A 16,928-nucleotide genomic window follows, 5' to 3' on the forward strand; every position below is an offset into this window, starting at 1 on the left:
CGTAAGGACAATCCGCTTCCTTATCCAGATGTACCCATAGCCACCTATTGCGCTATCTACTAGTAATTATGAATTATTGGATTATTTTGCAGAACTGGGCTGGGACAGCCAAGTTTTTGTCAGACATCTTAGTCACTACAACTAAAAGATGCAATTTGCTTGTAGCTGGGGCAGGGTAGATGACAAATAGATATGCCACCTAAAACATCTGACCATCTCCAGCAATGCACTGAAGTGGGTACTGTCCTTCCAAATTAACTGTAGTGAATGGTTCACCTTGTTCAGGGTTGTAAGGAAACAGAATAGGACTGTGTCTGTTTAAAGTCACTGAAGGGTTGCTCAGTGTTGCCATGCGGAGTTCACCTAGGATAAAAGAGACACTGGTCTTACTGCCAGGCAGCCTGCATTTCTGCAGGGTCAAAGTTGTCATCAGGTGGGGACTGGAAACGGTGATAAGAATTATGTTAACAGAAGCAAGGAATGACTTCTTCATAATCAGATAGATTTGTTCATTGCTATGCCACCACGTATCAGTGGCACATTTCAGGTGTTAAACCCTGCAAGGGTGAAATCCTTATTTCTCTATTCCTTTGCATTTCTTTCTGCTTTTCTCACAATTTAACACTTTGTTTGTAAATCCAGTTTTAATATGTGCAGGCAGAGGCACATAAAAGTAACTTCACAGTGTCTCACGGACCAGTTTTTTCACTAACGTGCTCAGAAATGCTGTTACTACTCTGTCACACAAAGGAGACTTTCTTTGCCCTGAACACCAGTAAATATGGGCTCCTACTAAGCTGGCAGCCAAGCTCAGCAGTCTCTGATGAAGAATATCATACCATGCTGCATTATTCTTAATGCAGGGCTGACTTCAAGTCTGTTTTTATTTAAATCCAAGACAACTAAGTGTTTACTAAAGCCAGCTGTTGTTCACAAGATAGCTTGGTAATTTTATGACGGTCCTTTACTAATAAATCAAACTCACAGAGAGGAAGGTAATGACAAGCTAACATATGCATGCTATCTCATAAAACAAACAAAATATTAACAACTTAATAATATCACCAGTGTGATTCCAGACATGCCTGTGCCGCCTTTGCTAAGCCCACATGCTAGACAAGCTTCTATGAAGTCCACTCAACATCACCAAGAGTCTGCCTAAACAAAAATGAATCAGTTAAGGGATTACAAATGGAGCTGCTGTTGGAAAAAGCAGAGACTCTGTTCGTCCCTCTCCTCTTTGGGTCCTTGCAAGTAGGCTGCCTCTGTTTCCATCATGTTCCACTTCCAGGCCCTTTGTACCTCTGAACTCTCCACTTGGCACTGCATCTCTGCCATCCTGGCTCCCCTCTGGCCTGCCAGGAGCACGACCTCCTCCTCTGACCTGCCTCTTCCACTACACCCACAGGCTCACACAAACCCACTGCCAAATCTGCACAGTCCGCTCCTTTGTCTTATGTTGAATTTCTAGCAAGGAGAGCCTTGCACCTACTCAGACCTTCAGGAGCTGCTGTTTCATTAGCATTCCAGGACTGATTCAGTTTATATTTATAAATAGTTTAGATGAACATGAAATTTCACTGAAACAGATAGAGCTCTACCACAAACTGCAGTGATCACAGCACTACAGAGATGACCTGTGGGTCTCATTACAATGGGGATTTTATGCAAGATGTTTTCATTGATGTTTTGAAAAGTAAAAGAAGCCCTAAACTCAGATGCTTACAGTACATAATTTTTCTCATTAAAGTAATGGTACAAACCAAGAAAACTTCTCTTTATTGAAACCAGTCCAATCTGATGTTCAAGAAGTGCCTGTAGAAACCATTTTTGTTGTCAGTCTCCTTTGGCAGAGCAGCAGCTTTCACCTTCAGTTACTGGTGCTCTGGAAATAAGGCTGCACATTTTATATGCTTACATAGTGGTAGATTGGCCAGTTCAGATGCTCCTCTGCTGCTACTCGGCACTGACTTCTGTTTTTATAGTTGCCTACAATGGCTCAAATGATTCTGATCTACTTGTGAAGTGGGCAGACTAAGAGTAACAAAGATGAAAAGCACCTGGCTTGATGACCTGAGCAGTCTAAGTAATATTGGGTGCTTCTTTGTTCAAGAAATGCCATTTCCAATAATACCTTCACATGATGTTTTCCTAATCAAAAACTTTAGAAAAACAAACTCAACAACTATTCTTTAAATTAATCAAAGAGTAAAGCCTGTTTGTGACTTTTTTTGGGGGGGTGGGGTGAAAGGGAGGCAAAGCAAAGCGGAAGAAAATATGAAAGATAACCTTTTTGGCTTGCTGTAAGTTAATTAAATATTAACATACTTTGTCAGAAGAAATGCCTTAAATTTCAAATACTATTTGGCTTCTTTACAAAACAAAGAATAGTCAAACTACCTTATAAGAGCCTGTTATAATCAATGGAGCCTTTCAAGGGATTTTTGTGGACTTTTAATCTGACCTGTAAAGAACACGATGAAATTTCTGTTATGGTGACACAGGCATTTTTTCCCCTGAGGAAGTTTACACAAGCTGCAGCTCCAGTTACCGTAACCCTACCTCAGATCCTAGTTTAGAAGTCCTCCCCTCCCCACTAATGGCCACAGAAATACCAGATGAGAACAGCACACTTAAGATGTTCTTTGAAATAAACAACATTCATATGTGCATGCCCTGACCCAGGAAGGATTTTTAGTAGCTTCATAATGCTCTAGACCCCACTGCAAATAACATGCTGCAACTTGATTCTCCCAGATAATTATAAATCCAGAGAGGATTATAGTAAAATGTATGGCCAGAACCCCAGCCTCCTGAACTGTGTGTCAATCTTTGTTACCCACGTCAGTGACCCATAGTTATGTTTGACAACTCTAAAGAATTAATTAGAAAAAAATTATTTATCACTCAGGAGATTATCTTTTCCAGTGAAACTTCCCCAGTTTTTTCCAATACTTTTCATTTTTAGAGGTTATTGGTTGTTTCCTCTTATGTGTTAGTGAAACAAAAAAAGCTAAGCATATAGCAGAACATATCTGTAGCTTGCAATGATTCCTAACAGGATGAAACAGGATAGGCTCACCTTTTCATTTTTCTTCTTGAGCAGGGCATCAGCTGTTTTCTCTGAGAAAATGTGCATCCTAAAAACATGTCCAGCTCCTTTTGCATAATCGCCTGCCTTGCAAAGTTTACGTTTTTGAACATGGTGTTTTACACTTGAATTACAAATTACTAATGTTTTAACCTTCTCCACCAGAGGCCCTACAAGCTTCTGCAATCCAGAAACACTTTGCTCCAGTCCATCTAGTCGTTTAACCTGCTGCTCTGCATTCCTGTTCATATCAGAAAGAGATTTTTTCATTTTAAGGCAAAGCCTCTTCATGTCATTACTTCTCAGACTTTCGTTTCTTTCCATCCTTGATTCAGGTTGAGTTGTTTCCGCCTTTACAATCTCAATGTCTTTTTCAATGCAATAGATTTCTTGGGAAACACTGTTAAGCTTCTTAAGAACATTGTCTTGCAGAATCAACAGCTTATCTATTTTCTGTTCAAGGGAGGCAAACTTCATATCCATGATGTTAAAACTTTCAGATGTGCTGACGTCACTGCTTTCAACATGCAGAATCTGGGGTGGTTCCATTCCATTATCAGGCCCTTGGTTTTGCAAAGCATTTGGATCGAATATTTTGGCCAAGTTGTTGACCATAGACGTAGAAGAGCTCTGCCTGCTGGATGTGCTCATTTTGCTGGATTGGGTAGGGGAAGGAAATGCTCTGATCATCAGCTGCCTGAGGACAATATCAGTTGCAAAAGCTTCCCATCCAGACTGCTCAGATATACAGCCAAGTTTGGCAACTCCAGCTAAACCAATTTATAAACTACTCTCATATATTTGACTAAAACAGAGGAAAAAGACACCCAAATTATTTAGAAAGAAAAATGCCTTTGATCCTTTTTTTCCCATATATTTATCTATATATAATTTTGAATATATATATGTATGTCAGTTTCCAAATAAAGTGAATATAGAGATGCATATCCTAAATGCACTCAGTTCAGTGACATCAGCCTTAGCAGGGACTGAACTATTTGCACTCTAATGGAATTTGATAGCGAAAAGGCTACATGATACATGAGAAGTCTCTAAGGGTAGATGCTTTGGCAGTGGTGTTGTTGGTTTTCAAAAGTAGTATGAGTATGTAATGTGATCCCTGCTCTGAAGAGAATAAGGGTCCTTACAAGGACCTTAAATGCAACTGCTTGAAATTACTATGTCTTAAGGTGAGCTTTTCAGATGAAGACCTTTGTTGCTGGAAAAGCCTATTATGTCAGGAGAGAAGTCAAAAGAGTTGTTAAAAAATGAATACAGTAAAGAAAGTAAAAGAAGGAGAAACTGGAATGAAGATATTTGAAAAACTCAGAGCCCGTTTCTCTACCCTGTATTCCAGTGACCACACAGCTAGCTTTTCATACACAAGCAATTCTCTTCATAGCATATATCTTAATTTATTTCTGTATTTATTGAGACTGTACTAACTTGCCACAAATGATGAAGCTCTATGTTTTAGTATTATCTGTATGTATCATCTGGTCATACAAATTCACAAAGTTTGATAGAGAGACTTAGTTCTTTGCTTTGTTTGCCTGCCAGTAAACATCTCAAAAACAGTGATTAGTATTCATCACTCAGACAGTTGGTTTAAGCTTTGCTTTGGCAAAAGACCTTCATTTCTCTCAAAACCACAACATTGGACAAAGAAGAAATGTCATGACTCGGAACAGGATTCTCTCAGGCATAAGTCTGAGTTGTTGAACATTTTTCATGTTGGTTAGAAAAATAAAAACAGAATTAAAGAAAGAATAAAACCAGAACTTCTCATCTCAAGTCAACTATACTCTACAAATGAACAAAAAAAGTAAACTGGTATGGATCATCTTGATGGAGAAATACAAAGAAAAGGCTGCCTTAGACAAATGACTGTCATAGATTGACCAACCACACATAGGTCAGCCTGCATTTGCGCTGTACTTCTTACAGAAATCAACATGAAGTCATCCAGCTGGCTGGAAAACAGCCAGACTACTACTCTACTTAAAGGATCAAGAGCTTCTTTTGTGATCCCAGTGTATTACTTCTTTTGCCAACCCCAGTTTCACCATCCTTTAAATGCAGAGCACGAGTGATAATTAAGTAAAGCACATAGTGAGTTCTGAATATCTCACACACAAAATAGACTTTCAAAACTTCATCTGTTCACTAAATGAAGAATATGAAAGGTCTTCTCTTTAGTTTTAGGTGCTGAAGATGTCTTTTGGAGTCAAGCACATCTGAAGTTTTCAAGTTTCCAAAAGCATTCTCCCGCAGTCATTTATGGCTCAGCATGTGGTCAGTGTTGATAAGGTAATTCAGGAGCTTGTTCTCCAGTTACCACAAGTTAATATAGGAAAAAAGTTCCTAGGTACATTTGTCACCTTATGAGAGCAGCATGTTACTCTGAGTGAAAGGTGAACTACGTCCATGCATGACCATAAAACATGGATTGAAATCTCTTCTTTACATAACAGACATTACCAAGAGGTGACCACCATATGTTATTGTGTACAGCATATTCACTGAGTGATTGAAGGTTAAATGTTTTTTAAATAGGAAACAGGATTGGGTGTTGTGGGGGGAAATTAAAAATGGGGATTTTAGGGATCCCTGTTTCATGGGTAGAATAATATGCAAGACAGTAGTTAAAAAAAGAAAAGAATCCCAAAGCAAAGATCATCATGACAGTTCTAGCAGAGAGCAGTTATGTTTGAACCCCTTTGCCTTCTTCTGTTCATCTCTGTTAGAAGCATAAACTAAAAGCTCCTGACAGTTTCACATCTGCAGAAGCCCCTGTTAGACATAAATTTCCAGGAGAGGTGTTTGCATGTCTGTAAAATGGCCAGATTTGAACAACCATTTATTTTTGATGAAACATCACTGTAGAAGTTCACAGTGAGCTTCCCCCCTGTCCCTCACACTCCTGACACAAAAAAAAAGAGGTTAGACCTTGCCACCCATCCAGCTAGGATTCTTGCTCTGGGGGTTTTCACAGGTGAAACCTGTCAGCCACAAGGATTCTTTCCAAAAAGAACACTATTTTGTAAAACTAAGGGGGGGTGGGGGGTGGGGTGGGGGGGGGGATGTGATGGGACATACAGATAGCAATGGTAAAATCATGTGTTATATTAGTGAACAGGCACATATGTTAAACATTTAGATCTCTCCTAACAGTTGTCCAGGGAAACATTATGTGAAATACCTCAAACCAATACTATAAACACTAATAAAAATTTTAAGCTCTGTGAGTTAAGATCCTATTATCAAGTATCATCTGTAAAGTCCTACTGATTTAGTATTATGCCCGACACACAAAAATGCCAGGCACTTTTAAAATTTAGAAAGCAAACTGTAAAAATGCTTCATTAAAAACTCATCAGTATGTATTAGTAGTTCTGTCTGAAGCCAAAGTGAACTGGAAGAAAGAACTGATGGTTAGGGGCTAGAAAAGAGGAATAAATGAAAGAAAGTTAACATCAGCTTTCTGTCTGGGCTCAGAAAGCTCTTGCCAGTAACTTCTTCACAGCTGGGAATCTGTGAATCCTGCCTCTTGCTCTGGAAACTGGAAATAATCTTTCATATTCAGATAATGTTCAAAAATTCAGTAAGAATGAATTAAGGGATAGTATTCTGTAAAAAATAGTATTAAGTATTAAACATTTCTTTCTTTGAGCAGTGGATTATTACCACCGCCACTTTATGAAATTAAATAATATTATATGCAAATAATCTGAAATATTTTTAATAACCAAATACCTGGATGGACTTTTTCTAGTAACTGAATCTCATAGCAACTGTAGCTATCATTAATGAAAAAAATAAGCCCATATAACAACTTTCTTATTTTCATCTCACAGATTCCTACCATGATCACTGGATTTGCCCAGCACCAAAACTGCTAAAAAGTCTGTTGAAAAATAAGGGTAAAGCTGCAGCAGTAGTTAACCTTCATGAATTGAAAACAAAGAAACATAACTGATCAAAATACTGTAGAAATTCCACATATGCCTAGCATTGCTTAATATTACATTTTGTAATATTAACACTAGACCACTCCACCATGGCAGTGACAATATCAGCCCAAAGGCTGACACTGAACCCTGGGAATTTTTGTACAAAGGTGTAACAAACACTTGCACTATACAATATAGTGTTAATCAACTGTGAAATTGGATGGCATTTAATTACCTGCCAAAAGAGTTTTATTTCTTCCATACAATTGCTGCTTTTTTGCTGCTGAATTCTTTCAAGAACTACTGGTTTATATTTTAATGACTTAAGATCACTGTAAGATCATCCTTACATACCATTCACTCATTTTTCTGCTGACTTTTCACTTCTTTTTATTCCTTTCCATGTCTATTTTGTGCCTTATATAGCCCTGCCCCATATACCTGCAACTTCCATGTTCCTCTTCCTTCCTTAAAAAATAATCCTCTCCAGCAATCTTGACAATCTTCTTGTCTTCAGCATTTATCCTATGGGTCATCTGTATTCATCCTCTTAATGAAAACTCCAGCATAAACTAAGAAATGGCAGGGAATATAGCCTACTTTTATGAAGTTCTAGTTCAAATTCATCATTCTAATACTGCATTTTTCACAAATTAGCAAAAATAAACCCCACCTTTTTCTGAAAATCTGATCAAGAGAGATACAGATTTTGTTCTCAGATTAGCCATAGAGATGCACATTTTGTGGCTCGACTGGCCATAAGACCCAGAAGAAAAGTTCCAATAATATCTTTTATATCTGAATGATCAATTGTCCTTTACAGATAAATAATGTCTTTATATATTTCCCCATTGTGATAGCAGTCATAAACTGTAGACATTCCTAGCAAAGGACTGTCCCCTTTAATCATTTACAAGTAAGCTGTTTTTAGGAAGACCTTTATATCTTTTACAGAATATTTCCATAGAAATCTCAGTAAGACGCAACTCTCAATAAGCCTCAAACAAGAAACAGTTTTAGACTTGGAGAACACGAAAGCCACTATCTAAAATATTCGAGGACTGCTATATGCAAGTCACAGAGCAGAGAAATTACTGTACATAGTAGTGCACAAGTGAAAGTTCAAGCATGTCTGCTCTTTCTCTACTACAAAACAACTGCTCCCAAAGAAACAGTATAAGCTTACAGCTGCTTGGTTCTGAAACAGATTAAAAAGCAAGCATGAAAGCTATGAACCAGATTCAGAAAGTCATGCTGTTTATTGAAATGTCACAGATGTCCATGATGGTAAAACAGATAAAACTATTCTCTTCCCTCTCCTCTCATCCCTCCCACCCTTCCCAACCAAAAAGCATCAACATGGATCAGGGAATTTATCCAGAATGATGTATTTCTACAATCAGCAGTCATGTTGGACTGTCACTGTGGGGGCTGAAATAACTGTATGCCTAAGATTAAGTAACATACTGTGTCATAAGTGATACAACTTTATGGTACCCCTGGGGTCTGCCCAAAACAGCAGTCTGGAACTCTGCTTAAGGTCAGAAAAGGAAACAGCTTTATACAGGACAGGAGCATACAGCAAGAAAAGTCTGGCACTGAACTTCATGAGGTAGGGCTAGGGAATTTACTGCTCCACAGGGCTCTCTGCATGCAACTACTCTACGACCTGTTAATTAATTATGAATTCTGACTTCCTTTACTATAATGTCCCTGGTAGCTAAGTATGCTGGAGATACCCTAGTGATAAATGATGAGAGCAAGTCCCTGAAACAAACTGCAGAGAGATTCCAGTTACGGTTCAGCAATCAATCTGCAGATGCTGATACCTGGAAATAAATGGAGTCTATCCATGTATCAGTGCCATGTACTGACCTTTTAGATATATTGTCCCCTTCAAATTTTGAGCCTCTCTGCAAGCATTCATACGACCACTTTTTTCCAGAAAAAAAAGTTAATTTATCTGTATATGTCTCTGTAGAAATTATCTAAATCTTTGAAAATTAAAATCACAGTGGAAAACACTACCCATGTTCTGGGGGCTAATACTCCTCGTACTCTGCAGCTCTGCAGATCTCTTTCATGTGGAAAAGAATTTGCACAGGAGAGGTAATCCACTGCAAGCTGCATGGTGCAGCATTTATCCAGGCCAAGCCCAACTCACTCACACATGGCTTCCCACTATTAATGAGTTTCTTTGAGTGAATAAGAACTGCACAGCCACCATAGTCAGCATCTGTCTGCTTAACAGCTGAAGTTCAAAGCACTTCACCATCAAAGTACACAATGTTCTTTCCCTGTGGGTTGGTCCCCACTATCATAATTTCCTGTGGTCAAGATATCACATCAAGAGTATCACCTCTGCTTAGCTGTCCCAAATTTACTATACGAAAACCAAAAAAACCTCAAAACCCAGAGTTTCTTACGGCTGAAAAATACTGTGTGATAAATTACCCATTAATAGCCTAAAACTCTATTTCCAGGAAGCCTGTTTAAAGGAAAATTCCTGACTTTCTGAGGCTAAAGCAGAGGTGTCATAACTCTGAAACAGAGCAATGAAAGAAGTACTGTCTCCAGGTGCAGCAGGAGCTGTACCTCATTTCATCTGCTGGGTAGACTGGTTAAAATCTTTGGTTGCAATCCAAAACTTTCTGGCAGCTAGCATCCTGTATTAAAATTTATAAACCACGAAAGGCCTTTTCTTATAAAAAAGTTAATTCAGGATGGATAGGCTGAAAAGACTTGAAAGAGGCAGTCATCAGAAGTGGTTATATGGAAAATTGGATGTAAGTAACACCTTTTGCTACATCAGGACATACTAAAAATACAGTAAATGTAATTTCAGTGAGAAAGGGAAACTGTATTGATTAAAAGATCTTTAAAAGAGCTGTGGAGAAGAGCCCCAAAGCTGCCTAGCCTGTTGGGAGGTAGAAGTTTTACAAAGGATGTATTATCTTTTCCAAAAGAAACATACTGATAGCTCAGCTTCCTTCAAGCTGCAAATCTTACCTACCCATAATATCAGAGCCCTGGTCAGATACAGTGGACATCCTCAGGGGTGGCTGCCTACTCGACAGGCAGTACCAATAGAAAGAGTAGTTGAAATCCATGTGTGTGTTGGGCTGTCAGTCTGTGGTCACGAGCTTTATGAAAATAATCTTTAAAAAGAAAAGGCAATTATCTTTGGGTTTATTATGAATTAACCTATTTTCTGTGCTGTAAGAATACTGAAAAGATAACACCGAGGCTAGTGAAGGCCCAGTATGGCACCCAGGGGAATGTAGTGCTCTTCTGCAGAATTACTGCTGATACATTTTCAGTTGTGGTGGGTTTGTTCCTGCTGCCGTCTATGATAATACCAGCTACAGGAGTGCAGAAGTGGGAAGGAAGGTTTCGGGTTTTCTGTTTGTTTGAGGTTTTTTTAAATACCAGTAAACACTCTCTGTGACTACTATTAGCCTATTTCTCTATCATATCCTCATTACAAAATTATTTTATCCTGCTCCATTGCTAAGGCATTGCACCAAAACCAGGAACCCACTCATTCTGTAGGTGAGCCAGGACATTAGTTATTTATCTAGGCAGGCTCTGCTGAAGCAATCTTTTTTTTTTTTTTTACCAGTATGACTGCAACCAGAGTTAGAATTAAGCAGACTAAGTAAACCAGCAGAAAAAGCTAAATGCAGAAAATACCCTGATCCATCTCTTCTTCTTGAAAGTGTAGTGTCAAAAAACTTTAATAATTAGCACATTCATATTCAGCATGAATGTCAGAATCCAGGACTGCTTAAAAGAAGGAAAAGCACCACAAGATGCATATACTGGAGACCAGTGTTTTTAGGGAAGAGGTAATTTGAGCTGGTTTTATTTGTAATGTTGGCTAATTCTGGTGAATACTTGTTGATACTTCAAAAGACTGTATCTTTTGCCTGGCAAATTTCCACAGCATACCTTTATGCTTTAGGGATGAAGAATTCAAAGTAAGCTTGTTACATAAAATTTAACTTCTATATCAAAAAGCCCTAAAATCCAGGAAGTTAAGTATTACATTTTTTTTCCACTTTGATCTGCTTGTGTTATATAAATACAAATACTTCATTCTGCTCAATTTCGTATGACTGAATAAATGGACATGAAGTAAATAAAGGTCACAGAAATCTTCCTCCCTGTTTTGCTGTCCTGCCCAGGATGCACATACTAATAGCATGGCACTGGTGGATATTCTTAGAGCAGAAATGCCTTTTAGCTACGTGTCTTCTTTTGTAGCTGTTTTCTTCCCCCTAGAATGTTCATTCCAAAATGAAACACAGCAAGTTCTCAGTCTTCTAGCTGAACTTTAAAAGCCATCAAAATTGTCACCGTTTTTGTCTCCTTTTACTCCCACACATTTCAACTAAATGATCATTTCAGATGCCCAGCCAGTGGGCTGTAAAGAATAGCTATATTCAGTGCCAAGCCTTTACAATCATCCTCTGTGGCAATTTTTAAATTTTCAGTTACCTGATGAGATGTAAAAAGCGCTACGGTACCTGGCAGGACACCACTATATAAACCAAGCTGAGATTCACCCAGTATCTTCTTTAATAAAGCCTTTTTGTTTTATCAAGCTTTAATAGCTCATCTTGAACATTCCAAAAACATCAGTCTTGACTTTAATGTTGTGAGAAATTTCAAATTAATCTATTTACGGGGGGGGGGGGGGGGGGGAACGGGGACGGGACACGACACCCACAAAACCCCCTTAAAACTACGTTTTGTGTTTGCTAAATATATTCATATCACCACTTACACAAAAGCTGGTGAGAGAACTCTTGCTGACAATTACTTGCCTTTGCTAATTGAATAAAAGTCACTCAGAAGTCATCACCTTCTAAGGAAGGCTCTTATACCAGAGATTTCATAGAGTCTTTCTGTAGCTACATGCAAGCCTTTGAGTCAAGGGAGGACTTCCCTTGCAGATGCAGGGAGTCGGGGCAGAATTTACCTTGCAGATGCTTCTCTCATCTTCAAGAGCCTACCGTGGCACTGGCAGATGCACCCCTGAACACTTATGTCTTTTCTCCTGTGCTTTCACTTCAGTCTATGACACCCTTCAGGCAGTCTAGAATCAGCAAACATTCTTAAATGGAGCTGAGTGAGTAATACAAGGTAGAATGCACTCAATGGGAAGAATCAGAAGTCCTGAGAAACTAAGTTGTTGTGAATGAGCTCCTGTTTAATATCCAGGAGTGTCCCCAAAACAGTAGTATGTGAGCAGATACTGTGGGGGAGAAACTCTGATATTGCACATTTTTCATCTTCTCAGTGCTTTTCTTGGGAAGCAGTGTTACTTAAGGCAGGCCAGGAGTAAAATAACAGCTGCATTGTTCCGTAAAGAAGACGAGCTAACTTTTTATTTCATAGAAATGTTTCAGGGAAACTGCTTTCAGAGATCAGTTTGGGCATCTGATGAGCACAATGACCCAAAAGACACACAGCTGAATTACAGCACTTATAACTGAAACACTATTTCCCTACTTTAATGTGCAAGCTAAGTAAAATCATGTAAGATTTAAAGTTCTCAGCCTTTGGGCCAACTGCCTAAGCAGAAAGAGAGCTTCCTTTGGCCAGCCATAGCTTCTCCCAGACAGAAGTTTCTTTTCATAGAAATTTTATCAACATGTAGCGCTGGATAACGCTGCAGTTTGAATAAACAATAAAGTACACCAGTGTTACAGAAGTTGGCTAAATAAAACAGAGTCTGGCATTACCAACACATTAATATCCCACTGCTGAAACAGTTTGCTTCAGCCTGTGAATGCTGAAGAACCTTTTTTATTACTATTACTTTTTTTTTTGGAAAAAATCTTATTAGTGCTATGCTGCCTGCCAAGAAGCCTCACCTCACTACCACATTGTACCACTTATACAATTGCAGTCCTACCTCTTAAACCCCTGATTTCATGCAACCACCAGAGTTTTCTCTTTTTTTTTAACTTCCAGAAAGTGTGATGCAGTCTTTCATTAGACTTTGAAGAACTCCAGTAGTCAGCCTTTTTAGAGTCCAGAATGAAAGCCTTGTGTTAACAGAATGGCTTGCAAATAGCTTTAACTAGCTCACAAGTGTCGAAAGCCAGGTATTTTTTCCCAGAAGGTACAGAAGAACCAAACCAATGGACTCCATCTGCCTACTCCAGCTCAGCAGTTGTATCACTTCTTTGCTCACATTGTGCTTTCCTGTTGTCAACTGCTCCAAATTAAACTTCAGTTACAGTGCACACCTGCAGGCTACTGAAGTGGAGGCTTTAACTGTTCGCTAAGTCCATGCTGTGGGATTCAGCACTATTTTTATGAGGAGGATTTTAAGCTAAAGACACTAGAACTGAAGTATGATCCACTTAGGAAGGAACTTTCACACAGGCAGCCAGAGCAGGTGCAAGGCAACCTTTCCTGACAGCAGTCATGTTTCGGTATGCTTCAACATCTGATATCATTATGTGCATCCAGAAGTGTTTCTGACCACTCTTTCAAAGGTCTTTGGGGAAAAGTTTTGCCTGCTGTTCATACTTACTTGTGAACTTCTCAACTGCCTGCTTGAACAGTCAGGTGAAAACAACTGCTGCTATGTTGTAGGAGTGGGAACTTTTCAGAAGCTGAAGAGGTCATCCTCTGAAAGACTCATGCAGGACACCAGCTGCATGCACTGGTAAGCAAACCTAGTTTCTTGGACAATCAGGTGGTCAGAGCAAGTACTTCCCCCAGGAGAGCCTCAGTGCTCACCTAGAAACTTATCCAGCAAAAAGGAAGAGAGGCAAGAGTTTGTACCCTTACCCTTTCCACTTGCCCCATGTAGTTGGCCCAATCACTAATTGGATTTCTTATCTTATCTGAGAACAGAAAACGGGGTGACAATATTTAGTCAGCTTGGTCTGCCTGCACCTGTAACTTCCCTCTGCTCCTGCTATAGGTTACTTCTACTTTGCATTGTTAAAATGCAAAGAAAAAGGGAATAGAAATGTTAGGACTCTTGTGGCCTTGTACAGATGACCACAGTGAACATTCTGTGTTAGGCAGTGGTATAACACTTAATAAAACCCCATAAATAGGAAAATGTAAGAAAATTTGCATTCCCTAGGAGCCAGTTCTTTTGCATTTCTGGATGTGTTTTCAGACTAAACTGTTACCTATTTTTTGTATTAAAAAAAAAAAACAAAAACCAAACAAAAAAAAAAACCCAAACCAAAACAACAAACAAAGCAACATAATAATGCTTAGAATAAGTTTGTTGTATTTATGTTAATGAAAGATCAGATCTGGATTCCAGAGTGTCTAGTGACTCTGGTTCTAGGACAGGGAAACACGAGAAGAGCAGTCCTGTTATGAAACAAACTCTCCTCTTACCTCAAAGGCCTTCTCCTCTCTTCCCCTGACCTATCCTCATCTGCTCACTTCTTCTATTTACAGAACTCCATTAATGTTACTCGCTCTAATTTGATCACAAGATTTTGGGCTCCATGCAGAAGCCGCCTGGCCAATGTCCATGGCCTCTGCCTTGTGGAAGGGCAGAGCAGAGGATCAAAATGGTCCCTTCTCACTTCACACAGCTGGAGGAAGCTTATCTTATAGGCACCCTTTTAAATTCTGTCATATCTTTGGGGTTACAGATACAAGTCACACCCTATCACCTATCTGAAGGGAACATATAGGTAGATAAAGCCCTATTTATACTCCTGTCCAGACTTCCTCTCCTCCTCAGCAGGACAGCCAGCTATTAATACTATTACAGTAGTTAAAGCTGAACATAAACACGAGGAAAATGAAGCTACAGAACATCTAAACCGCATAAATCTCAACTCTAGTAATCCAAAAGATGTTTAGTTCAAGGTAAGCATCCTCTATAGTCAAGGGAGAGAAAATGTGAGCAATGTCTACAGAACAGTTCAACCCTGCGTAACAACGGATGACAAATGGGAGGAAGCATCTCTAGTGGTACTTCTCTCCCTCCTGACTAAAGGAGGAGACCAGCTTCAATTAGATACCTAGGTTTACAAGGGCTATGGGCAGAGAAGGCTAATCTCACCTTTTGCCCTCACTTAGAAAATGGTTATAACTATGCATAGACAACATAGACAACATCCATCATCATCACAGAAACCTGAATTACAACTTTCAGCATTGTTAAAATTGTGTCTGCCCTTGTCCTGGGCAAGAGCCAGTCCTGTAACCCTGCTCCTTCTGAACTGTTGGGGTAGGTTCCAATTAAGAGAGAATACATTCTATTCTCATCTCAAAACATCAAGTCTTTGATTTTGTGAGTAGATGCAGTGGGTGGTATTTCTGTCATGACTCCTATCAATGTATCTCTTCTGAATGTTGCTTGGAGAACTGGCATCAGCAGGAATCGTGAATTAGACCTTGCCCTAAGGGTATGAAACGCTTGAGGGCTGATCAGAAATCACACATTATTACCTCTCTCTGCCTACACAACATGAGCATTGCAAAAGGATTATTCCTTTCAAAATATCTGATTTTCACTGTTTGGAAAGGCAATTTTCATGAGCTGGAAAAAATCCATGTTCTTTGGAGAGGTAGGGCAATCTCACACAGCACTCTCACTTTGCAATCAGGCCAGGCTGTTCAGTTTCTTGTTAGTCTGCTCAGCTGGTTTTATGGCCTCATAAACCAGTTAATTCCTTTCTCTCGCACTTGCTCTATTTTTCTTTTTTTATTTTTTAAAGAAATATGCTGTTTCTAACTAATGATTTTGCCTTAATCTCAGTACTCACTGAAAAGTCATACTTACGCCTGAAAGTAGTTTCATGGCTCTGGAAAATTGTGATTGCTGTGACAAAATGAATGGGGAATGACTGCCATTTCTCCTGGTGCAGTAGGATGAAGACACTCAACACAGGTATTGCACACCAGTTTCAAATGAGAAAGAGCAGATTCTCACAATAATTACTTGTTGTGGAGCTTACTGCCAAAGGATATTGTGAGGACAGTGGGGTAAATGAAGAGATAAAAAGGCACTAGAGAAAATTACAAAGGATAGCTACATTGGCAGCAACAGTGAAGATGTAACTACTGGCCATAGGCTACTGTACTACTGTCTGAAGCTAAAAGGGTCTCACAAGGAAAGGATCTCACCTCATGTTCCCCAGTTTTAGATACTGCTGCTAGCCACCTGCAGCTGGGATGCTGTCTGACTTCGAAACACAGAAAATTCATGTAAATGCCCCTGATTAATTGCTCATAACCCTTTCTTTCTGCAATTAGAACACAGTGGTGATATTCATTACTTTTAGGTCTGTCCTACCTCAGAGCATGGAAGATTTCAGGCTCTTTGGCTTCTCTCCCATCCTTGCACCTGGGAACATTTGGAAGTCTTGTCATGACCTCATTCACCTTTCTGCCTGTGAGATTTGATTTCCTGACTGCTGCATTATTTTTTTTACCAAAACTTTTCATGTGATACTATGGAAAATGAACTGTGATTACCAGGAGCACAAGTCTCTAGTCCCTGACCAACCCATGATTCAGTGTGAGAATTAAAAATAGTAGTCACTGGAGCTAACCAGAGAGTTTTGAAACAAAATACCGGAATGTGCTGGAAAATGATGGCTCATGAAAACAGAAGACTTTGATGGACACATGAAGATGTGCTACTTCCAACTAAAATTAACTGGGGAAGAAGGAAAAGCAATGCTTGCAATCCGACTGGAATAAAGCATTTCTATTTTTCATTTCTGTGCAGATTTTTATAGTGCAGCCCTCTCTTCAGGAACACAGAATGATTACAATGAAACTGAAAACCTTAAGAAATTAGGTAGATTATAAATTTCTTTGCAAATTAATTTCAACCAGCTTGCCTAGTCAAAGGCTTTGTTAGCTTCTGGAACCTAGTG

At 39.2% G+C, this 16,928-nt stretch overlaps 1 protein-coding gene across 3 annotated transcripts in view; it reads right to left on the reverse strand.

Annotated features, from left to right (window-relative positions):
• The window catches only part of MYLK4 (myosin light chain kinase family member 4), a 79,787-nt gene that overhangs the window by 29,579 nt on the left and 33,280 nt on the right, over nucleotides 1-16,928 (reverse strand). The window contains exon 1 of one of the 3 annotated variants that reach the window (XM_065667475.1): nucleotides 3,083-3,149. The exons of the other annotated variants lie outside the window; for them this stretch is intronic. Within the exon in view, the coding sequence (XP_065523547.1) occupies nucleotides 3,083-3,139 (57 nt within the window). The 5' untranslated portion in view covers nucleotides 3,140-3,149. Of the gene's footprint in view, nucleotides 1-3,082; nucleotides 3,150-16,928 lie in introns of those variants that run through there. 3 annotated transcript variants of the gene reach the window in all.

The sequence above is a fragment of the Lathamus discolor genome, chromosome 2 (assembly GCF_037157495.1).
Source record: "Lathamus discolor isolate bLatDis1 chromosome 2, bLatDis1.hap1, whole genome shotgun sequence".
Lineage (NCBI taxonomy): Eukaryota > Metazoa > Chordata > Aves > Psittaciformes > Psittacidae > Lathamus > Lathamus discolor.